Source organism: Cottoperca gobio, chromosome 19, assembly GCF_900634415.1.
Source record: "Cottoperca gobio chromosome 19, fCotGob3.1, whole genome shotgun sequence".
NCBI lineage: Eukaryota > Metazoa > Chordata > Actinopteri > Perciformes > Bovichtidae > Cottoperca > Cottoperca gobio.
Window position 1 is genome coordinate 9,472,747 of NC_041373.1, and position 25,526 is coordinate 9,498,272.

General features: G+C 41.5%; 2 protein-coding genes across 2 annotated transcripts; one reads left to right on the forward strand and one right to left on the reverse strand.

Moving 5' to 3' along the window:
• The first annotated feature begins 393 nt into the window (after positions 1 to 393).
• LOC115024573 (neurotrypsin-like) lies at positions 394 to 24,740 on the forward strand. Its single transcript, XM_029456302.1, has 14 exons — positions 394 to 682; positions 5,577 to 5,619; positions 11,176 to 11,418; positions 11,770 to 11,908; positions 12,417 to 12,595; positions 12,898 to 13,045; positions 15,863 to 16,041; positions 16,400 to 16,541; positions 16,991 to 17,211; positions 18,201 to 18,342; positions 19,364 to 19,639; positions 20,237 to 20,359; positions 20,484 to 20,752; positions 21,818 to 24,740. Exons 1-14 carry the CDS (start codon positions 584 to 586, stop codon positions 22,402 to 22,404), a joined length of 2,790 nt encoding a protein of 929 aa, XP_029312162.1. The 5' UTR covers positions 394 to 583; the 3' UTR covers positions 22,405 to 24,740.
• Positions 6,598 to 9,748, reverse strand: LOC115024574 (E3 ubiquitin-protein ligase TRIM39-like). The gene is made up of 2 exons (XM_029456303.1): positions 9,438 to 9,748; positions 6,598 to 9,177 (listed from the first exon to the last, which is right to left on the reverse strand). The coding sequence occupies exon 2, from the start codon at positions 9,165 to 9,167 to the stop codon at positions 7,521 to 7,523; it is 1,647 nt and encodes a 548-aa protein (XP_029312163.1). The 5' UTR covers positions 9,168 to 9,177; positions 9,438 to 9,748; the 3' UTR covers positions 6,598 to 7,520.
• Positions 24,741 to 25,526: the final 786 nt, after the last annotated feature.

Sequence of the window (25,526 nt, forward strand, 5' to 3'; positions counted from 1 at the left end):
GTGGAGCATCAAAGTGATGTTTTATACAGAATTATTGAATACTGACATGGTGACGGCAATTACAATATTGCTCATTTATTTTCATACACCAGTCTAGATGTTTGACTGTGTCAGCAGGTGAATTTAGTGACATTCATTCATCAGCAGAAGAGGTCATTTGCCAAATTGTCCGCATAGACCAAATCTAAATATATAAGTGATTAACCTGCAAAAAAACAAAGTCAAATTCAACAATTCATCAATGAAGCTGACAAATATAGAGAGAAAGTGTGTGTGAGAGAGAAAGAGGGAGGGGGAGGGGGAGGCTTGTGACATCAGGTTTTTGCAGAGCTCAACACTATTTCACCCAGGATTTAATCGATGTGTGTGTGTGTGTGTGTGTTTTCCATCCCATGAAGCGTTTATAGTGCCGCACCCTGTCCTCTGTGCGTAAAACCTCGCACGTACATCATCATCATCATCATCATCACACACCACGTTTCATTCTTCCAGCAGCAGCAGCTCGGGACGAGCGGAGGGTAACAGCTCACCTCGCGGACAGGTTGGACTCAGAGATGGGAGTGGAGCGGCGGCTTTTCTGGCTATGACACGGACACACCGGGCGGGAAGGATGGCTCTAACCAGCCGGGACATGCTGTGCTTGATCGGAACCGCCTGCCTCTGGCTGCCGTTGTTGGCGGAGGTACGTACTCCTGTGTGATGATGGTGATGTTGATTTCGCAATGTAGCCTGATTTCTTTTTTTAATGATCCCTTTATGAGCCATGTCCTGTGACAGTCACGCTTTGATGATCTGAGCTGCATTTGACAAAAAAAAGTAGGTCGATAATTAGATTGATAATAAAAAATGATAAGCAGAATTCCAGGCAATGCAACCAATTTTTAAAGACTTACTCGTGTATGTCTTTCATGCTTTACAAATAAACCCACCAGTGATTTATTCAGGGTGTATTTTCCAACAAAGTAGGTGCAGGTCGGGGCGTTTAAAGAGCACCCAACACATCCAGTCTGTCTTTTAGCCAATTAATGGCGCAATCAAAGCGCATTGTGCAATTAGGCGGGCTCACATGCACGCGCACGGTCATGCCTGGTCTCAATCACCGCTCCCTCTCTCCTCCAGCCCCCTCGGCGAGATATCATGAGAGGAAACTATCGGCGGTTTGGTGGATTGAACCCGGTACGCGCTGTTGAAGCTTGTCACCGCACATCAGTCAGTTCAGACATGTTGAAGCCGGAAACTAGTGAAGCAGGTGGTGTTGTGAGGTGTGAGTCACAGCACCCCAAGTCTCAGCTGGAAGTCAGGTTCAGTCATTTATAAGACAAAAATGGTTAAAAGGTGATATTTTGTATGCATGTCGCTAAACAATCAGTTAATGCTTCATACATTTATTTATTTTCTCATCTCTTGTGTTGTAGTAAGTGTGTGTTGTGTTAACGTGCGAGCTGCCTGTGAAGAAGTCATTAATGGAGTACAGTGATGTGCAGGATTTAATTAGACCCACTAACACTGGGAGCAGCCGTGCATGTAGCACAAATAGCACACTGCAGATGAATTTCAGCTTTTACATTTTTCAACTTCATTAGACAAATCTTTTCATCAGGAGAATCCTGAATGCAGAAGGAGGCTACATAACATCACAACAAAACATCAAAGATGTTCACCAAATATCTGGAACATAGATGGCCAGCATTCGTCTGAAACATGCACACTCTGCTTTCACGTTCCAAACATAGCCGGATCTTCCATCAAGGTGTCTTTGGGCCCCACTCCAGTGCACCCTTTGCAAGGAAATTATGTAAATAAATTGGCATGAATGTGTATAAACCATCAAGTCCTCCCAAATCAAATGACAAAATACTTTGTTGGTCCACCAGAACGACACATCAATCCTTCTGAACTGATGCCTCTATCGGCATGTTACAAATCACTGTTAAAAAATCAATGATGTGAAACATGTGTGGTTAAGGTTTGGTTAGGTTTAGGTTAAAATGATTACTTTGTTAAGGTTAGAAGACCTTTGTCTTCATTACAATAATGAAGTACTTGGTTAGGGTTCGGGAACGATCCTGATCGTGCTTTAAAGTAGCGCTGGGCGAGATGGAGAAAATCAAATATGAAAATATTTATGACCAAATACCATGATATTGACATTGAGAGGGTTAACTTCACAAAATATTTTCACAATGAGATATTTAATTAAAAATCATCAGTTATGTGGAAATATTGACTAAGTGGGTAAAGGCAAATAACAGAACTAAATCTATGTCTTTACTGCAATGCAGCCTTTTAAAACCAGGACAAGACGACACTATATTACGATATCCAGAATCTAAGACGATATTTAGTCTTGTATCACGATATCGATATTTTGCCCTAGCCCTACTTCAAAGAATCCGTCGCGCCTTCTTCCTTTGCTCCCGTCATAACTACTGCGAGCACTCGAGGGCTTTGTCCCTTGAACGTTGCTGGAAAGTTGCTGTCGTTCTTCTTGGAGGACACTCGTATAAATGTGAGTCCACCAGCGTAGAGAACCTTCTGTATCTGCTGAATACATTCGACGCAAATCCACAAAGCCTGTCTCTGACTTTAATAGTGACATTATGTACTTCTAACATCAACATCATGAGAAAATGTTGTTAATTAACAAATCCACCAAGAGGCAAAATGTTGATTCTGAACATATTTAGTAAAACATTCACTGAAAATGTATTTTATTCGTTTTCAAGACAATATTTATTTTTGCAATACAATATCCACTCGTAGCTACTAAAGCATGTATTTACTTTTTCATGGTTATGTTTAAACACTCATACTTGGTTAAGCTGAGGGAAAGATCATGGTGTTGAAGTGACTTGAAGCATGAGACAGGACGTGCTTAATGTACTGACATTAGACTGACTGAGGATGTGAAGCTTAAAATGTCAAAGTCCTGCACTTTGTACTGTATGTAGCACTTCATAAAATGAAATAAATGCTGCCAGGGAGCATTACTAAGCAAAAATACCAAAAAGATGACTGGTTCCAGCCTCTAAAATGAAACATTTGGCCAATTTTCTTCCTCTTCTATAATTGAAAACTGAGTATTTTTTTGAATAGGTCAGATTAAGCTTCATGAAAAAATGATGGACACAAAAGAGCTGGTTTGTCATGAGACAGGAGTAGATGGTACAAATACATCTGCTTCAATTTAGTGTTTACTGTAATTGGTCACTACGTCACAAAGCTTTTTACCGATTTTGTAAAATATGTGAATGAATTTTGATGTCTAACTTTCTGGTGTGATCGGGCACAAGAAAATGATATGTTGTGAAGTTTAAATGTAATGCTATACAGCAGGAAAGCACAACTTAAAGCACTTTACCTTTCACAAATTGTGCTTTTACAGGTTTGGGGCCCCTTTGAGGTTAACTCCAGGCGCGATGCCCAAATCATAAAAGAGTCAAATTAACTGTAGACAAACATAAAAACCTTTCAGTTTCTATAGTTTAGAACTAAAAACATCAGTTTTCTATCATGTATTAATGTTTCCTCACCCAGAGCAGAAATGGACTCATGCTTCTGTGTTTCTTCCTGTCTGTGTCTGTGTGTGTGTGTGTGTGTGTGTGTGTGTGTGTGTGTGTGTGTGTGTGTGTGTGTGTGTGTGTGTGTGTGTGTGTGTGTGTGTGTGTGCGTGGCCAAGCACGGGACGCAGCTGTGAGAGTGTCATAACTGACTAGCGCTGTAATCGAGCCGTATGATTGATGTGATATCAGCACCCATGTTCACTACCGCAGGTCACTGTTCCTGCTGTAATATCATTAGACTGAGCGGAGACCTCTGGGAGGTGTTTGCATGTGCGTACCAAGTGTGTGTGTGTGTGTGTGTGTGTGTGTGTGTGTGTGTGTGTGTGTGTGTTGTCAGAGAGAGACAACTGGAGAGCAGAAATCACCTGTGTGAAGTTGATATGTGTCGTATTTCACTGCCCTTAAAACGGCAGCACTGTGTGTGTGTGTGTGTGTGTGTGTGTGTGTGTGTGTGTGTGTGTGTGTGTGACGCACATGTGTGTGTCCTCCCCTCTTCTGCAAGGTGCCCCGCTGTGTAGAGGTGTGACCTGATTTCTGAAAATGAAACAGACGCTCTGCTGTCAGATATGAGATATGATCTGATGTCTGGTACTATTAGAGTGTGTTTACTGTAAGCTACGCTCTCACACCTGGGTGGCTTTTACTTGTTACAGTTTTTCCTTTGACTGGTAATCACTGTCATTAATGAATAAAGTCATCCACAAATGCGAGTAAATTGTGAAAATACTCCTCAGTTTACAGCACTTTCTTTATTCTCTTGTTTGTGACTTTGCCCTGAGAGTACTTCATACTCAAGAACTAGAATTGCAATCAGAGAACACAGACCTCCGCCAAGGTCAATGCTGCGTTCACGTGCTCCTCGGATGGTCCCATTTCCCGAGTTGCGAAGTCGTTCTTCTGATTTTGGTGTGTTCATGAGCTTTGAGTCGTAATACTGAAACAACATGGACAACAACTACAATGGCCTCACCAGAACAATGACAGCTCTGGTCAGTTATTCCAAACCCTTTATATGTAGACAAAGCTGCTTGTGAATGTGAGAATAATATCGGTTTCTGTTAGGAGCAAAGGTGGGAGTAGTGGGATGTTGTTACAGAGCTGCAAAAAAAAGATTTACTATTTTGTCAATAAGCTTTGAGGACTTATTATATTCAAGAGTTGTTTATGTTAAATGCCCACAACAAGAATTTGGTACCCAGTAACAAGTAAAAACAGTATGAAATATTCAAAAACTATTTTTCTTGGACATTATTAATATGTTTAAGATAGAAATACTACTGCATATACGAGTACTTGTCTGTACACCTCATGGTTCAGGAGTTATGAGTCAAATTGTTGATATTTACACTGATTTCTTATCAGTGGTTAGATGAGAAGATTGATACGACTCATGTCTGTACGCTGAACATGAAGCGAACAAGATCCATGTACTCGCACACGTAAAGCTCGCTAGTAAACTTGTTATATCTTATTTGTTTAATCTGTACACTAATCAAAGTGTAAAAACATCAACAACTTCAAATGTCAAAATGAATGGCGAAAAAGAATGTGAACATTTGTACTTCCCAAAATATCAAACTATTCCTTTAGTGCTCTTGTGCTTTTTAAATATGGAGAGAAAGAAGTATCAATTGTTGTGACACATGCGAGTTTCATGATCCACAAAGAAAATCCAGATTTACAAATGTGTGTGACAATTTGTGATGTGGATTGGAGCATTTGTGATCACCATAATTCCTTCACAAATCATCATAAAAACACATTTCAAAAGCTTGTTTTTATTTGTGGATCATGAAACGTATTTGTCACCAATAGTGAGATTTATTTCCCTCTAATGACTTCATGTTCATGCGCCCAATGCCTAATTTTCCCCCAAAGTCTCTGGGATATTCTGCTAATTAACTGACAAAAGGAACAGAAAACATAACCTCGGCAGTCTGTGTTGTCTGCGTTTGTATTAATAACATTATATTAGAGATTATTAACTGGCTGCATCTCTCTTCCTGTCTGCAGGTTGTGGCTGAGGACAGTTACTTAAACGAAGTGCAGAACTCAGGTGAGTGGGAGGTGATGCTCCGAACACAGCACTCTCATCCCGTCTATAAATCAAGCGTCCCTCCATCCGGCCTCTCCTCCTACACCATCTCTTCCCTTCTGTTCTGTCTTTGTTTCCCCCCCTCCAGTTTAACCCACATTCTGACTCAGACGCTCTTCAAACCCCTCTGTTGACGCCTCTTCTCTTTATTTTATCCACCCGCCTAAGCCCTGCTCCCACTCTCGGTCGTAGCTCTCCTCCTCCCTCCGGCCAGCAACCCCTCTGTGTTTAATTTCCATCTTTTCTCTCATTTCGCTACATCCCTGAGAGGTGTAGGGAAGAGGCCATGTAGGGGGGGTGGGGCGAGGAACTCCTCCTTCCCAGACTCATTTTCATCGCAGAAATGTCAGTGCTTTTACATCCGTGTGTTGCAATGACATGGAAATACAAACACACCTCTCCCCTAAACTCAAAAAACAGCTCAACCAGCTAGATCACGTGTAAACCACCTCTACACAAGATTTGCACCTGATAACAAGAAAGAGAATTCAGCAAATGTTGCACGAGACGCTCGCCTGATCCCTCATGCTCTCCTTTGTTGCACAAGATTGTATGTGCGACACAATATGTGTACTGTAATTGTGAAAAACAGCAATTCTCCCAAATTCCGTATTTATATTAATGTGTATATTTTGTGTAGAAGATGCCGTTTCTACACATCACCCACCCCCCATACAGCAAGCCTCCGAGTGTGAACCGTGTCAAATACTCATTGTGGCTGGGAAACGGATTATGGGAGCAGTGAGACTGAGTGTTCCCATGGCGATGGGCAGAGTACCGTTGTCGTGGCAATGAGGAGGGTGTTATCGACGAAGTGTAGTGTGTGTGTGTCTGAATGCTGCGGGTGTTGAGATGAATAAACGAACATGAATGAGGCATACATGACCAGGGAGGAGGTGACATTTAAAGTATCGAAGAGGGGAAGTTAAAGACGCAGAGTGATGATACAAGACATGTTTATTTTCCCTGCAGATAGAAATGACACAGTGAAAATGTTGCGTAATGCTTTTTTACTTTATTAAAATTTCATCAAGCTGGCTATAAAAGTTTAATATCCATTACAGATCATATATAGCTTTAAAAGTATTTTTAACTCTAGTGACAAGACGTACATTCTGTGTTATTATAAAAAACAAAATCAACATAAGAACTCACATGTCAAGTAGGAAAAGCCCCGTTGTTACTCATAACATTAAAAGTGTTCCAGTAAGTTATTGTACAAAAGCAGAGCCCTGAAACTAACATGATAATATTACACAATTAACAGGTTCATTCTTTAATTATAGAGGATCACATGTGAAAATCAAGCAATAAATGTTTGACATTGCATAACACAGTTTAGAGTACCCTAAAGATATTATGGTTCAGTATATACAATTATTTATTATCAGAAGGGGTCAAAGGTCAGCTCTTCTAGACTTTCCAAATGTTTTTGGATCAAATTAATCTAATAGTGAAACAAGTCATTTTTTTAAATGAACTTTGTTTATTGATATTGACAAATTGACAGCAGTGATAAAGCAGTTGTGGGTAACAGTGCCATGTTATAGGAGTACAATACAAAACAACAACACACAATACAATGCAACTGCTTGGTCATATTACCCAGCTCACAGAAAACATAAAAAAGAAAAGCCACACCCTTCAGGTCAGAATTAAAATAAATGAATAACAGTGTTTTTTTAAGTTTTAAGATTTTCAAACATAAACACCATCACTTAATTAATGTGTGATAGTCTTCACACTTCTAAGCATCCCCTTCACCTAGTTCATTACTTATTTAATATTTACTATTTATTGCAATCAAACACATCAGTTTCATATTATCAAAGATCACCTCCGTGGAACTCTGAAACTTCCATTCACTCCGTACGACTGACGGGAACAATTATCATCGGACCCAAGTTTGAACCATATTCATCATCGCAAGGATTTAAGAACGGCAGCAGTTCTTCAGTAAAGACACACTCAGTGAACGAGTGAATGGGTTTTGCGGTCTGTACGTCATAGAAAGAAATTTGCCCTCCGTCGTAATCCACAAACACACCGACCCGCTCCACTATCCCAAAGTGCACCGGCACGTTTGGAGAACTGTAGGCTTCAAACTTATCCTTTTTGAACCAAATGGCCCAGATTCCACATCCGAACATCTCCATCCTCTGGCTCGACTTGTTGGTCACGCCCAGATTCCATTCAGTCTTTCCACCCACGAACACCTCGAAGTAAAACTTACACGAAGAGAAGCCTCTCTGTCCCAGAACTGCGAACATGTTCGGGTTCCAGTTTACATCTGAAGTAATACTGTAACGTACCTGTTTCCTGTCAGCAGATAAAATGAGTTGAGGGTGAGCCATATCCGGATCGAGCAAAACCTCCACCTCATACTGCTGCATATATCTCAGCGTAGCATCGGTTGAAGTGTCTGTGCCGTCAGAGAAGTTTCGTATTTCTGTGTTCATTTTATTCAGCATCACTCGCAGTTGAGACACTGATTTGCTCACAGATTTCTGCATTTCATGTATCTCCACTTGGCTGTTAAAACTGACAGTGGACAAGTCCATTGTGTGTGGCAGGAGGACTGAACTTGGGAAGCTCCGGAGGAAACAAAGCTGATCTTCAGTCTGTTTCAGCTCCCTCAGCTTCATCATTGTCTTTCGCAGCTCCGTGATCTCTTGCTCCATACCTCTAATAAACCCATCTGCTTGTTCTTCTGCTGCCTTTTGCTGCTCCTCCATCACCTTCGCAAACTCCGTCTTGCTCTCCTGGATCGCAGAGATCAGCGCCATCAAGTCCTGCACACTGTTCGCTATCACATCTTTGGTTTCTATCTTGCTTTGTCTCACTGACCCCTTCATGATTTGGACCTTCTGCAGCCTTCCCTGGATCATCTGCTGCACTTCGACCTCAGCGTTCTCCACCTGGGCCTTTATCTCTTCGCAGGCTTGCTGCACAGGAACGACATCATGGTTCACGTGGTGCGAACCGGTGCAGACGTCGCACAGCAAAACGCTGTCGTTTCTACAGAACGTCAGGAGTCTGGTGTGCTTCCTGCAGATCCGGTCCGCCAGGCTCGCCAAGGATTCAATCAGTGTGTGTCTCTTCAGGCCAGCGACTCTGTGGTGAGGCTCTAGATGGACGTTGCAGTAATAAGTCAGACACTCCAGACAGAATTTGACAGCCTTTTGCTCAGTACAAATATCACACAGCACCGCTCCACTGCTGCGAGCCTGATGTTGGTCCGAGCTCAACATGTGAGCGTCGGTCACTTGTAGCGACTTGAACTGCAATGCAAGCCCCGAGATGAATGTGTTCACCTTGAGGTCCGGTTTCGTTGCAAAAGTTTCCTTACAGATCGGACACGTGATGACTGGTATGTCCTTCCAGTAAGACGTGATACAGGATATGCAGAAGTTGTGTCCACACGGAGTGGAGACTGGTCGAGTGAACACATCCAGGCAGATGGGACAACGCAACTGCTCCTCAGATAAGAGGCTGTTTCCGGAGGCCATTTCTGAAAAACTAAAACAAAAACGGAAATTCACATAAACACAAACTCGATCTGCTGCTGATGATCATGTAATGTGAGATTAAATGGACCTTGTTATTAGAACATTTTGCAAACCACAACAACGCATTTTTAATTGTGCTTGAGAAAGCTGCATTTCCCAACAAAAAGGCTCAAGTAGCAGCGAGTGGGATGAAACCACAAACTACACAAACCATAGATAACACTTCTTATGTGTTTATAGTGAAGGTTTGACTCAGTAATGACTACTTACGTCTGTTGGTGTTGGTCTGTAAGGAGAAATAATGACGACGAAGATCCTGGTTGATTTCCAGGAAATAACTTTACTTTCAGATTCTTCCTGTATCATGTTTCTTAAAGGGACAGGTCTTTTTGAGGGTTGGATACTAGCGAGGGCTGTTTTTGGGCCCAATGTTTGAGTGTGTTCTGTATTATTTATTGTTTGGGGATATATTTCTGAGTTCTGTACATTTCTGAATGATTGATTTCCTGTTTCTTCGACTCTCTCACTGCTTCCCCCTTCTGCTCTTCCTCTTATCTTCCTCCAAATTGGTGTATGTGTGTGTGTGTGTGTGTGTGTGTGTGTGTGTGTGTGTGTGTGTGTGTGTGTGTGTGACTGTATTGTAGTGTGTGTGTGTGTGTGTGACTGTATTGTAGTGTGTGTGTGTGTGTGTGTTTCTCACTCGGTCACTTTGCAGCAAATCTTGAGTGTGTTAGTGTGCAAGGTGGGCATGAGGGTTGCACTGCGTAGATAATGTTCTAGGATGGCCAAGCTGTGTGTGTCGAAGAGATAAGACTGTTGCTGGTTACTGAGGCACCGCTGCCATTAATCATAGTTTAGTAGCCACTTGACCTCAAAAACCCTTAAGGTTTCGGTGTGAGCAGAGATAGACTGAAATCCTTCAGAGAACGTATCCACATGGGGAAAAAATACTTCATTACTATTCAAAATGAACATTCACTGTTGGTTTTGGGAATCAGTTGATGAAGGACATGAAGGAAACAAGAAAGGAGATGAAGGATGCAAGATAAAGAAACAAATAAGGGACGGAAGGATTAAAGATAAGATGGAACCAACGTGAAAGACACACACATACATACATCCATACACAATCACCCATTCACACAGACTTTTAAATCAAACAAATAGGACATTAATAATACTAATTTAAATAAATAATATACATTAAATAATGAAAGGCAGACTCTATACTCCCACATTTTATATATTAATTTTCTTTTCCGTCTGTAATAGATGTTTTATTTTCCAAATACACAAATGAGTTTCAGATACAAACAAACTCTTTATCGCTTGCTTTTAACAATAGACGTCAACCTCTCCAAGTCCAAGTCAACAACTCCCCCTTCCACGCTCGAAGTGATGGTCCATCTCATCCTATTTCTATAAATCTAGTCAGTGCATTAGCGTGTCTGGTGCTTTTACATGTACCACTCTGCTTGTTAAATTCTGCTATATAATTCCCTTCATTAATGTGGGATGTAAGCTTTTATAGGCCGCAGTATAAAACCTGCTCTGTATTTTTTGGCCTAATTTTGCTTCACTTTGATGTCTGCAGTTTCCCTCTCAGTCTGTCTAAGCTTCTCACTCTTTCGTCCTCAGAGAAGATAAGTTGAAGTGGCTGATCTCCAGCATGTTGAGTGAGGGCGCTGGTTTAAGGTTATGGAAGTTTCACCAGTTCAACATGGATCAGCGGTGGTAAATGCATTAGGAAGGATCCTGCTGTGGCTGTGGACAGCATATGAGAATCATCCATGTAAGCCTTTATGCTCAGATAAAATACAGACATGGGGATAATGTGACTTGAATAAGAGCAATTCTATTCCTCTTTTTCCTCTCACTTCTCACAATCTTTCCCCCTTTTTCTTCTCATTGTCCTCTCTGACCCAAATCCTCCTTCTTTCATCCAAAACATCTTATTCTCTCATCTTCCTCCACATTAACTCTCCCCTCCCTCCTTCTCTTTGTGCAGTGCCTCTGTCCTGCTCTGAGGGATTCACAGAGTTGGGATACTATAACGGCACCGTGTCTCAGACGGACTCTGGCGCCCCCTGTCTGAAATGGACAGAGTTCCCAGACTACGTCATGCAGTACCCGGGCCGAGGGCTGGGCGACCACAGCTACTGCAGGAACCCAGACCGAGAGTCCAACCCCTGGTGCTTCTTCAGACAAAACTCTGGAGCCATCGGATGGGCCTACTGCGACTGCCACCAAGGTACGACCACCAGGATGTGACTGATCAGGACCGTTTATAATAATAATAATAATAATAACAATAAGCTCTATTTTTATAGCTCTTCTTTAAGCGAGAGTTACAAAATGCCCTACGATTTAAAATAAAACACAGATAAACTACAAAAGGCATCAATATGTTAAAATTAATATTAATGTTTCCCAGTGTCTGCTGGATAGAACAGACAACTGCTTCCTGATATGTTTACCATTACAGTTAATGCATCTTAATTAACAATTAATAATTTATGAAATTGTAATATGGCAGGTGAATATTTATTGTACGCTGTTTGTTGTTTTGTGATTATTAAACTGTCTGTCTCACACTTTTTAGGTGCGGCGCGTCTGGTTGGCAGCTCGTCCTCTGGAAGTGGCCGTGTTGAGGTCTACCTGAACGGCCAGTGGGGGGCGGTGTGCGACTCTCACTGGTCAGACAGAGACGCCAGTGTCATCTGTAGGCAGCTGGGCCTTGGGTGAGAGAAAAACAAAATGTCCTCATTCAGTATTGATGTTTCATGGCCGTGATGTACATCTGATCTAAATACATTTCCTCTCCTGTGTTTATGACTGAAGAACGGGTGGAAAAAGGTTTTGCAAGGATCGTCTTTCAAGTTCCTTAACTTCATGGGTGCACTGCTACTCCATGTTCGGAAAAGGACTACAATAATTCATGTTTTCTTCCAGATGAGCTTTAATTCCTCAATGCACACATTGTGTGTTAGCAAGTTATGTAATCAAGTTACGTATGCATCAAGAGAAAGACTCCACTTCAATCTGCAATATTTTATATCGTACAGTATTTTATATTGTATAACAAAGGGAAGGTAAAAACCAACAACTTAAAGTGAGAAGTATAATTATGGGGTAAAGGTGCACTTCAGCCTCTTGTGGTGGAAAGTGGTATAACAACAAGAAACACGAAGAAAAATGATCCTGAACAAATGTTTAACTGCCAAAACTTTTCTATTCTCACTTTAACAGTGACATTGGCGCAGCGTTGCAGCACTCGCAGTTCGGCTCGGGCTCCGGCCTCTTCCACTACGAGCGTCTGGGTTGCCGCGGTGACGAGAACACTCTAAGTAAGTGCCGGAGCAGGACGTTCGTCACCGGCGACTGTAGCCATGGAAACGAGGCAGCAGTGATGTGTGCACCGCCGGAAGGTCAGTATGACTTCCACAGTGTCATGGCAACCAGACACCCCCCCCCCCCCCCCCCCCCCCAACTCACACACACACACTCACACACACACACACACACACACACACACACACACACACAGATTTATCTTTATTTTTGTTGAGAGTACACTGTGTGGTAATATTTTATGCATTTCTACTTTGTTAATATTTTGCTAAATTACAGTTATGCAAATGAAGGAGAATTTCATTAGAATTTAGAAAATAATTTACGGGGGGAAGATGCTGTTTGACCTACATGAGCATATTTCTACATCCTCTCTCAGGCAGTGGCCCTCCGCTGCGATTGGTCGGAGGCGAGGAAGACTTTGAAGGTCGAGTGGAGGTGTATCACTCAGGAAGGTGGGGCTCTGTCTGTGACGACCAGTGGGACGACAGAGATGCTGAGGTGGTGTGCAGACAGATGGGTTTCGGGTACGTACAGCAGGGCTTTTTCACACCAAGTGAACATATGTGTGGTGGCATTTAGGGGTTCGCACATTAAATCACACTTAAAGCTGTGGAGAGTACTCTGCATTAAAGGATAAGGCTGGCATTTCTCATCAAATCCCATTAAAGGCCAAAGCCACCAATGTGTTAGTCCGTCTCACAACACTTTCTGATTTCCCCACTCGGTCCGAAGCCCATTAGTTCCTACTGAAGACATAAATCACAAATATAAATAGTTTCATTTTTAAGCCATCAAACAGCTGAGCACTGTAGTTTTTAGCACATTACTCAAACAGGAGTAAATAGGGCATTTGTTGAGGACTATTTTCAGTTGCGGATTAATACACATTTTGGTGCATTAGTGTGGTTTCTCATATCTTTGGTTGGATCAGAGGTGTGTGATAACATCAAAGGGCTGAAGCTAGCAGATGAGCAGAAGTTAAAAGATCAGTTCCTAATGAAGTGGCTCTTTGAGCTCCAGAGTATACCATCATGTGACTTAAATTGTGACTTTAAGGCCTAGTCCACACAGTAAACGGATAAATCCAATTGAAGTGCTGTCAAAGCCAGTAGGCAGGTTGGGACACACACACACACACACACACACACACACACACACACACACACACACACTGGCGGCGACGTTGTCTGTGTCGTGGGAGTGTATGCTAATGCAGTGACCTCCATAACGCATTCTGACGCCTCTGTTCCTTAATATAGTGGAAGAGGAGGTCTATCTGTTCAAGGATGTATATATGCAGCCGCTGCACGACATGTCGCCTCATTAGTGAAGCGGCGCACACACTCAGGACAGTGTATGTGGGATTGACTCAAAAAGAAACTGCAGTGCATACAGTGTGACTCATTTATGTGTTCGTAATTGCTTCGGGACAATACAGCTCCGAGGCACAGAGGAATGGGCTTTGACCACACAGATAATTATTGTTAGTGAGATAAATTCTTAGTTGGTTTTAGTCTTTTGACAGGTTTTATAGACAATAAAAAAAGTACAGAATACCACCAGCCTCATCCTTTTAATGGGGGTAATAAATAGACATATGCCACCATGACGTCACCATGGATACTGATAGATCGCCCATCCTTAACTGCATTTTGTTTTAGAGGGAGTAAAGTTCTCTAAGTCAGCTGGTTCAGACTTGTTATCGGATAGTTTTATTGTTTACTTTCACTCCTGCCTGGCTGGTTTGGGATGACCCTCAGTTTGAAAACCCTCCTTGTTAATAATCAAGTGCAGAGGACCAAAGAGTTTTTGTTATTTTCCTTTAACTTAGTCGAAAACCTAAGAAAACCCCGGCTAAGCTCGTCTGTGGAGGTAAATTGTGTTTGAATGTGTGAAGGTGTTTCCCTCCTCACACACAAAGTGTATCCCCTGCAGAGGAGGCAACTTTCAAACGAATGATGAAGCTGTGAAGAGATATATTACTCCTCCCATGTTCAACATTAAGCTGCATTTCATCTCCTCTAACACAGTGGGACATCTCACCATCTGTGTTTGTGCTTCTAAATATTATATGTGCTGATGCTGATGCACAGGTTCTCACTCAGGTGCACACTGTGTTTTGACGCTTACCGACAAAATGAAGTGATTTGTTTCCCCCCATCTGGATAGTTCCTGCAATATGTACGTGTGTCAAACCTTTACACACTTTTTATGTTCTCACATTTTTGCCAACTGAGATCCAAACAGAGTCCTACTATGATTTTGTTCTAGTACTACTACACGAGATAACTATCATTTTATATGATATGTGGGGTTATATAGATACCCTCAATCTCATTTTATTGGATAAATATGTCCCTAAGGTCAAGATGAGTCATACAAAAAAGGGATTTCAATTTTAAACACACAAAAAAATATATATTTGGCACATACCAAGAGAAAACTAAACAATTACCAAATGAAACACAAGATTATAACTATTTTATTTCATTGTATCTATAAATTCGCCAACAAATATGATTTTTGACTTCTTTAAATTCTGCAACTTCACAACATGAGTAACAATACATATGAGTAAATAATCTTCCCATCCCCTTTTTACCTAATTGTTTTTAAACATTTTTCCCCAAATGTTATTTAAGAAGCTCCATATTTATAATAAAGCTTGCAGAGTAGTATCTACAGTATGATGCAGAACATCAGCTTCCACTGTGTGCTTTTACTTTCATCTTAAACACGAGGTTCATCTGCACGCAGGAGCAAAGATGCACGGACCAGAACAAGCACACACAAGTGCTTTTTGTAGCATTTCAGCATCAATAAATAATGACCACACGAACATCCTTGTAGGGGCGATTCATTATTTATTTGGATGATATGATTTATTTTAGATATTCAATCATTTTTTCTTTTGCTATTTCTGTGATTTGTTTTGTAAGAACTGGGAGGACTCAGGTTTATACCCAGTAAGTACGCAGGTGTATCATCAGTGTGCACCTGAGAAGGTGAAACGTCTGTCGATCCAACATTTTGGTCCAGACTGACTATTTATTAAATGTATACAGACGTTCATGATTCCCAGATTATGTATCCTAAAGACTTTGATGATCCTCTGACTTCTCCTCTAGTGCCACCACGAGGGTGACATGTGTGTTTTCTTTTTCTGAAATATCTTTAAAACTATTGGATGGTTTGCAATGAAATTGAATTCATGTTCCCCTCGGGATTAAATGTTATATATACTGTATACATACATAACTTCAATGACCCTTTAACTTTTCATCTTGCAGCATCATCAGGTCGACATATTTGAGGTAAAGAAATGTACTTGTACGTTGTAGGGGTGTGGCGAAGGCCTGGTCGTGGGCTCACTTCGGTCAGGGTTCTGGCCCGATCCTGCTGGATGCTGTGAAGTGCACAGGAAACGAGATCTTCCTGGATCAGTGTCCCCATGGCGACTGGGAGCAGCACAACTGTGACCACATGGAGGATGCTGGGGTCTCCTGCAGCCCTTATACAGGTACATGTACAGAACACACACACACACACATGCACACACACACACCAATGTACACACCGATAGGCTTGAAGCTGCTATTTATAGCCCCTGAACATCAATAAATCATTACTGCATGAAGCAGCAACATCCTCTGTGACAAGCAGAAACAGGATTTATGGGAGCTGAGGAGGAACATGTGTACTGGCATGAAATAGCAGCTAGTATTCATCAGAGTAATACAAGATTAATAATGAATCTGAAAATGATACATTAATGTTAACATCTGTACAAATGGAATCTTGCCTCAAGTTCACCCGCATTTAATTACATTTACGGTCCCGAAAGACTTTATAACCGCCACAATATGAATCTGTTTCAGATGGTGTGGTGCGTCTGGTTGGAGGAGACAGTCCCTGGGAGGGTCGGGTGGAGGTTTTCCACAACGGCGACTGGGGGACGGTGTGTGACGACCACTGGGCACAGCAGCATGCAGAGGTCGTCTGCAGACAGCTGGGCTACAGGTACGGAAACACCAAGAGATGTACGATCGATGAAACGCAAATTCAAATTAATTTTTCGATTCACATCGCCTCCTAAATTCCATGGGTTCTTCCGTGGCCTATGCTACACCCTTCCACCAAGTTTCATGAAAAAGTGGCCAGTAGTTTTTCTGCAATAACGCTGACAAACAGACAAACAAGCCAGAAACCGAAACTTCCTTGGCGGGGGTAAAAAAGGAAAATGACATTATTAGTAAGCTGCAAAAGCTCAATTATTATTAATCAGGTTATGAAGGTTACCTGATGAAAGACAACTGAGATGTTTTGGTTAAATAAAGCGAGGTATTGTGTGTTTTATCACACTTTTCTATTTTGAGTATCTGTATCTGAATAAAGGAAATCTAAAAAGACAAAACTTTTAGAGTTGGTGTCCACTGTACGAACGGGGTAAACACTTGAACCTCCTTCAGGGGTCACGCGGAGGTCGTATCAGATGGGACTTTCGGCGAGGGCGTCGGTCTGATCCTCCTGGACGATGTCCACTGTGAGGGATCCGAGACGTCCCTGCTGGACTGTCCACACGGGATCTGGGGCCGGACTGACTGCTCCCACAGCGAGGACGTCGGTGTTCGCTGCAGGAGCCGATCCAGTCAAGAAACCAATGAAGTGCCGGTTGTCGCACCTTCCACAGGTAAGAGACAAGGATGAACAAGGCCGGCATGCATAATGTTTCAAAATGGGGTGCTAACTAGTCTAATTCACCTTTTCATTTTCTATAGTCCTGAAATCTGCCTCCTAAATAATTTACCATTATTCAGGCTCTCACCCCCTCCTTATTGTGTGTCATGAAAAGTTGTTAAAAAGCATCATTAAAAAGCATCATTAAAAGTCATAGTATAATGCCATGAAAACATTCATTAAAAAGTCATAGTATAGTATGTCACACGCATGTCATGCAATTATTTTCTGCTTCCTTGTGCCTTGGCTAACTGCGCCACAATTAGCAGAACTAGCCTTTGATCATATGTTGTTTGGTAGCACGCCAGACTGCTATGTAACATTTTGTAAAAAACTGAGGTTATTTGGAAAGCAATTGCAGTAAGAAGTCCAAAGGAAGGAAGAAAGAAACCAGCAAAAACAATAGCATCATTGCACTGCACTGCAGAAGTGTGGAGACTGTGCAACGATAATTAATTTTGTTCCAAAAGGGCAAGCTGTCCCTGCAGAGGGCTGGTCACATGCCAGGCTGCGAGCTGCTTACTTTACTTTATTAAACTCTTGCAGAAATGACATCAGGCTCCACTAAATACATATTTCTATCAAATATATAACAAACACAAGATGCAAAGTAGTTTTTTATCTAATCTATGAGAAAATTAAACCAGTTCTGTCTCCTTTTGTGCCGCTGCATCGTCACCTCAGTGCCGCTGTTTTTTCTCTGTCCAAAGAGTTTAAATGCCACATGTTGACAGCAGAGAGAATAAAGAGGTGTTTACTGCCCCTCCTGTAGACACACGGTCCATTACAATGAGAATAGAGGCAGAATAAAGAGGCACCAGGCTGCAGATGACATTTAACACCGTCAGTGGACATAACTCTCTCAGTGAGTGTGTAGACTGGAGTATGTAGGTGCTCCAACATGAATGTGAATGAGGGTTGTGTGTTTTTTCCCCCTGTCAGGTCCCCTGGCGCGTCTTGTGGGTGGCAGCAGCAGAAAGGAGGGTCGAGTCGAGGTGTATCTCCATGGTGACTGGGGAAGTATTTGTGACTCAGGCTGGAACGACCTGAATGCAGCTGTGGTGTGCAGACAGCTTGGACACAGGTTAGTATTGATATGCATGATGCAGACAAAAGATCTGCACAATAAAAGCTTCCAGATGTTTTACCACAAAACTCTATGAAAAGAAACTAGAAACACAATCAGTATTAAACAGTCATATATTAAATACATCATCATGAATCACATAAATCCTCCAGAAATAACAATTCTCATAAAAACTACTATATAGAAAAATATGTGGGTAAATAGAAAACAGTGATATAAAGTATTACTTACCCAATCGCTACTTTTAGGAATACAGGCAGCCTCAGCCTGGAGATTGGAGAATTGGTATTGAGACCTCAAGAAAGAACATATTTATGAACATCTTGGTAATAGTTTGATAATAAAGAGGTAATATCATGTAATTACTAAAGTATAACCAGGTAATAGCTTGGTATTAACAATGGGTATATCTTTAGACTGAATATTATTATTAGAGTGAAGTTTAAGTAAAACGAAAATAATAAAAAGGGAAATAATAGGGAAACATTTAAAGATGGCAACGAGAAATTGCAAAATGATTTAGTAAAAGTAAAGTATTATTTTTGGTTACAATATCACAACCTGCTAACAATAAAATAGTTACAGAAAAGTATAAGGGCCAGGTATTTTTTTGCATTTAAAGAATAAAGTTTAAATGTTGCAAACTTTCAGTATTTGCGCTAGTAGTTCGATTTATTCTCAACATGAAAAAAAAAGAAAAACCATCCTGGGTTTTGTTTCCATGAAAGTCTTCAGTAAATGGTTATATCATTGCAATATTTGAATGAATAAATGGTAATTTGATGACATTTATGGGCTACCATATTATTGCCATTATTATGCTGAAGTTCCTCCTCCCTATGTTCCAAACATTCCCTTTTGTTTTAAGGTAACACTGCACAAATGACATGTTTAGCGCTGTGATTTGTTACCTGGAAACACTTATTAGTTTCTGTGTAATAACCATGTCAGGGCTGAAAAATGCTAAACTAACTGTGTTTATTCAATTTCATGGTAAATCATTTTTCTCCCACCTCAGCGGTGGAGCAGTAGCAGCTGAGGGGTTCGGTCAGGGCAAAGGGCCGATCCACCTGGACCAGGTGAGGTGCACAGGGAAGGAGGAGTTCCTGGGGGAGTGTCCCTCTCTGGGCCAGAGCATCCAGAGCTGCAGACGTCGGGTGGATGCAGGGGTGAGGTGTGACGTCACGCCGCGGGAGTCGGCGGTACAGGCCAAGCCTCAAGAGCTGAGCTGTGGGCTGAGGAAGCTGGTGGAGGAGAGCAAGAGGAGGAACCAGGGGGAGGAAATCACGCTCAGGTAGGACATTTGGTAGTAAAATATATCTAAATCTGTGGCTTTATCCTGGTGACTGAAGCACTGACGATGTGAATACTGTACACACAGTACAACATAATAAAATGTCCACGAAAAAAGACTGCAATGAGTTTGTTATATTGAAATGTATAATTAAATGGGAAATTGGGTTATGATAGAGTTGTTCCCAATCTAGAATAGAAATATATATAAACATAGAGAAATTATAAGAAAAAAGAAATATGAGATACGTTATACTACAATATATATAAAAACAATAAATGTGGAAAGATTTAAATTAGAAATACGTAAAAATTAGTATACTACAATATAAAACGGGCTCTATGATTTAAGTGTGTTCCAGGAGGATCAAGTAAGGGAATTAAAATGACTGTTTATCTAGCAAATACACAAACAGAGTGTAAAATTAAATCACAGAAAGTAAATTAGGAAATAATTATAAACATGATAATACTGGTAAACCACATAAATAAAGTAAAGGAGAAGAACAATTGACAATATCAAAGATTTCCTTTCTTTCTGTGTAATGTCCATGGAAAGAAGGAGTTTTGATTGAGATCTTTTCCCGTTGTCCGTCAGCACCACGTGGCCCTGGCAGGTGTCAGTGTGGCTTCAGTCTCAAGAAGAAGATGGCGGTCCTCTCTGTAGCGGGACGCTGATCAGCCCCTGCTGGGCTCTGACGTCCGCCTACTGTGTCAGCAGGTAAGTCCGACGCTGAACTATAAATAGATTCCTACGCTGGAGGCATCTTCAGTGGGACCACCGAACACCATGACACACAAATACTTGAATCCACCTTCAGTTTCTCCTCTCCTCCCTCCTGCAGGTTTGGCAGCGACCCGTCCAGGTACGTGGTGCGTGTCGGGGCGTCGGAGCAGACGCTCACCCCGGAGCAGGTGGTGGTTCACAGGAAGTTCAAGGGTCAGAGTGGAGGTCACGATCTGGCTTTGCTGAAGCTACCCAGCACCAAGGGTCAGTGTCTGACCTTTGACCCCAACACCAACGCAGCATGCCTTCCTGCTACAGACGCAGTGTCAGGGGGGATTACTCCATCTTCTTGCATTGTCATGGTTACCGCCAGTTGGACAGGACCAGGTATGTGTTTTCTTCAATAATGTCTTTTTAAACATCAAACAATGTATCTAAAAATATATTAGACGTGTTTGAGGCTAATTAGCAAAAGTTAGCACGCTAACACGCTAACACACTGAACTTAGCTGTTTAACATCAGCATATTAACTCTGTCACTGTAAGCATGCGAGCATCACTGACCAGAGGTTTTAAAACTGTTTCAGGGGAGGCTGAAGTGAAAGAATATTACTTTAGTTATTACTTTCAATATCAAGAGAAGAGCACATGGAAGAGACTAAAGTGTGTGATTTGGTTAAAGAGATAGTTCAGAGATACAGGAGTCAGAAATGCCTTAGAGCAGGGGTGTCAAACTCATTTTAGTTCAGGGGTTCACATGCAGCACAATTTGATCTCAAATGGGCTGGACCAGTAACATCAGAGCATAATGTTCAAATTTAATGAACTATCTTTTTATAAAACATTATGAACCTGAAATTTCTTAAGAAAGAAATGTGCAATTTCAACAGTATTAAGCTTCAGTTCATCATTTACACATGTGCGTTACAACGTACAGATACGTATAGACACAGTGTGTCTACAAAGGCACAAAACATTTTGTCACAGGTATCTGGAACAGTATTTTACTTTATGATCAAAACAACTAATCTTTACACTTTGCAAAGTCATCCTGCGGGCCGGACTGGACCCTCTGGCGAGCCGGTTTTGGCCCGCGGGCCACATGTTTGACACCCCTGCCTTAGACGGACCATATTTTATGTACTTTTTTATGACATAATATATTATGACTTTTATTTATGACATGCAATACTATGACTTTTTAAATTACTTTTCTCCAAGCTTCGTCTCAGGGGAGGCCCACACCCTGCCGTACACACTTAGTCACACTTACTAATTACTTAAAGGTGCAATGTGTAACGCCTGGCCACATGTTTCATATACATAAGGGGCAGCATTACACTTCTACTACTGGGTCCATACAATCTACATTTACCGTCATCAGTTAATTTATCAATGAATAACTAATTGTTAATTCATGTCTGACATGCCGCTCTTTTGATCCTCTCGTAGACTCAATTCTTGCATCCTGGGTACCTCTGATGTCGCCATGGCAATGTAAAAAGCATTATGGCGACAGCTTCTCCAGCCACGGCACGCTGTGTGCCGGCAGTCCTCCAGACACCAGCCTCCTCCATGACGACAGTTGTCAGGGCAACTCTGGAGGCGGGCTGGTGTGTCAGGGGCAGACGGGTCGATGGGTCCTCACTGGGGTCGTCGCCGGGGGTTACGGCTGCTCCGACCCCTCCTCTCCTGCGCTCTACACTCGAGTCAGCCGCTTCAGGAGCTGGATCGAGGAGGTCATCGACACACGAGCACTTCCAGAGGAACCGCACGCACACGCACACGTACACGTACACACACACACACAAGAAGATCTGACACACGTTGACAATGACCTAACACACACACGCGGCGAGGGCAAGGATGAATACTCCCATGCGCACGGCACGCTCAAACATACACACGATCAACAGGAAACAAATGAAATCAATGATATTAAACAAAAACACGCTCATCACTCACACACCAATCAGCACGTTAACATACACACACACCATGTAGGGGATGACGACACACACGCACAAATCCTGGTCTGATCGAAGCCGTGTCTTTGGCTTACCGTCTGTGCCATGTGACCGCCTTAGGAGGAGGAAGGAGAGTTAAAGGAAGACGAAAGTCAACTTTAAAAGAAAAGAAAGATGCTCCTAACTTAGGTCAGTACAGCGGCCGTCTCTGTGCTCATTTTCAAATCTGAACCCAGTGTTGTGTTTGCGGTTGGTCGGACGAGTACAGCAGTGCGTGCAGACCTTCAGAGTGTGTGGGTGATATGTGCTGCTTTACATGTGAGTTACAGCCTGTCGAGAGGCAGCGCAAAGACTGACGGGGTCGACAACGTTTAGGTTGAGCCTGGCATGCTCATCGAGGCCTTTCACTGATAACTGAAAATCAAAAAAAATCAGCATGGCATGTATTTTAAGGAGAATAGTGTTAAAAATATTCTGGGGATATTTCTAAGACGTTCACTCAAGAATCTATGCTACAGTTCACCTATTAATGTGTGTCTTTTTGTGTGTTTAGTAAGAAACATCAACTAACTAATTACCAGAACATCTAGAATAAAAGCTGACTGTATATCATCATTGTCCCTCTAAGATTATTAACAGAATTAAACTCCTGCATCAGATGTCACGATGCAGATGTTGCTTTTTCCAACAGGGCCGGTCTCTTCAGGCTCTTATACCTAAACTGGTGAACGTGCTGTTTAGACCCACGACTAAGTTATTTAACTAAGACCATACCAGAGATTCTTCGTGATTTTGTGTATTTATTCCCATCACACTACTGCTGACTGTTTTTAATCACAACGTTAATAAAGTGCTGTACCTAAACCCTCAGACAAATCTGTGCACTAACCCTATGAGTTATGAGTACCACTTTCTAATAAGGCACACTTTTATAAAAGGGTTTGAAATGTTTATTAATGGTTAACTAGTAATTATTAAATCAGTTATAAGCATTTATTGAGAACAACTTTTGGGTTGCCAGGTTTATAAATAACATCTAACTTCTGCTGTTGGCTTATTCCAAACAGAACTTTGTTATTAAAGACTTATTAACATTTATAACGGCAGACTGGATATTATAAAGTATAACTCTGACTATTAATGACCAGAGATTCTTCACAACCTTGCAAACCAGAAGTTGTTCAGTTCTCAACTGAGCCGTAAAGCAACATTAACCATGAATAAAGTCATGACTTACATCTTATATAATCCCTTTAGAAAGGAGGTTGTATTAGAAAGTGGTAGCGTACGACAAACACGCACGATGTAGAGAGCCTCGCGCACTTAAGCATCAGGAGTGTTCTTCTCAAAAGTATTCCCTGACTTTCCAGGAAGCTGTTGGTTTCCATTGATTTCACAGAACTTGCGGAATCCATCACAATAAATGTTGAATCCGCATTTTGTTTTTCTCAAAGTCCCATGATGACTGAGGGGGAACCGCAGTGCATTCTTTCTCAGATCAATTAAAATGCATTACCTCACTACAACAATGGAGAAAAACATCTTGCAGACGTGATGGGATACACAACTCAATCAAGACTCTGCTGATTGATTTCTATTCCAAAGGGAAAACTGGAAACTCAAAACAAACAAACACAATACAATATGGTTTCATCAGCAGTTATATCAAGTGTATGTAATTTGCAGTTAAGGCGCTAAAAACTTGCAAAAACATCGATGTGGTCCTTTTAAAACTGTACAGGACAATTCTCTCCTCTCAAAGCCATTGGAAGCTGACTGTCGGCTCTTTAAATATCTTTTTGTACTGATTCCAGCCGATGGCTCTATATAGATAAATAGATGGATAGATAGATACTCCTGAGATTAGATAGTCTGTGTTATTGCATTCATTCTTGACTGAATTAGATAGCTGAACTCTCAAAGTTAAATGTTGTCTGTTCTATTGTACTCCGAGCTGATGTGCGATCTCACCAGAAGATGGCAACATTGCTCTGTTTTCATAGCCCCCCCCTCTCTCCCCTCCCCCAGTCAGATAACATGTCCCTGCTGGTTCTTTTTATACTGTTGCTATAAGTGTACGGACTTGACTTGTGCTTTGATGTCCTGTGAACCATTGTGTCGTGAAGCATCTTGTAACCTGCAGCTGCTGTTTCTCCAACATGGACCTGTCCGACGCCCGTTGTTATAATCCTGTACATTAACTCAATCTTATCACTTACTTCCTCCCTGAGAATTGATGTTTTATCATGCAGAGCCTGTAGGTTAATGTAAATACTGTGTGTCTGAGGCTGGACGGCGAGGGAGCGGTGTAAAGAGTTTACTTTACCCGCGTGAAACCCGTCAGCTGAGTAATGTGTAATGTGCTGAATCATGGTTGAGTATTAAAACATATACCTGGTGAGCCTTCAGTGTGGGTGTGGCCTCTCCTTTCTGTGTTATGGAATAATACACTTCTTGGTTTGTTAATGTTAAAGGAACAGTTCACACAAACAATGATCATTTGCATGTCATTTTCTCAGTTTTGAATTCTTCATTCACCGTGTGAGAAAAACTAAAGTTTATTCAAGAATTAAAGGTAACACGGGGCCGAGTAACTGATATTAAAAAAAACATTTTGGGGGTGAACTATTCCTTTAAAGCCACCAAATAAGGGTGATTATGCAATATGCAAAGGGTACGCTGTAATGGATTGTGTAAGTACAAAGATTGCTTACAAAGGATGTATTGCCTCCATGTAAGTGAAAAGTAAATCTGCTTAGCTGCTGCTCTCAGTCACTCATGAGCTTTGTTAATCTTTTCTTTTGTTTGAACGCGTTCCTCTCTGAAGAAAGGGGATCAGAGGAAACCCCTGCTGCAGAGGATTGGCCTGTTTATTGAAAACTGTAGAATAAGTGGTTTATAATGAGCATAAATGACTCAGCTTTTGGGACATGGCTGAATATTTGTAAATCTGCAGTTGATGGAATAAATTAAGTATCAATGTTGGGGCGTAAACTTATTGCCAATTTATGGAAAAACACCTGTGTGGATTTTCACAGGTTTGACAAATAGCAGTAGGTAATTAATGAATTATTAATACCTGCAGTGCAGAAAAACCAAGTTGGAACAAAAATTCCTTCAGTCAAAATGTACTTAAAGTATCAAAAGAAAAAGGGTTATAATGCTCGTAGTGCAGCGTGGCCCTTCAGAGTATT

Excerpts from the sequence above, each read along its gene's own strand:
- LOC115024573 (XM_029456302.1), top strand. The coding sequence starts at position 584 with ATGACACGGACACACCGGGCGGGAAGGATGGCTCTAACCAGCCGGGAC. Across the intron at positions 683-5,576 it reads GGCTGCCGTTGTTGGCGGAG|GTTGTGGCTGAGGACAGTTA; the intron begins GTACGTACTCCT and ends TCCTGTCTGCAG. Across the intron at positions 20,360-20,483 it reads TCCGCCTACTGTGTCAGCAG|GTTTGGCAGCGACCCGTCCA; the intron begins GTAAGTCCGACG and ends TCCCTCCTGCAG.
- LOC115024574 (XM_029456303.1), bottom strand. The coding sequence starts at position 9,167 with ATGGCCTCCGGAAACAGCCTCTTATCTGAGGAGCAGTTGCGTTGTCCC.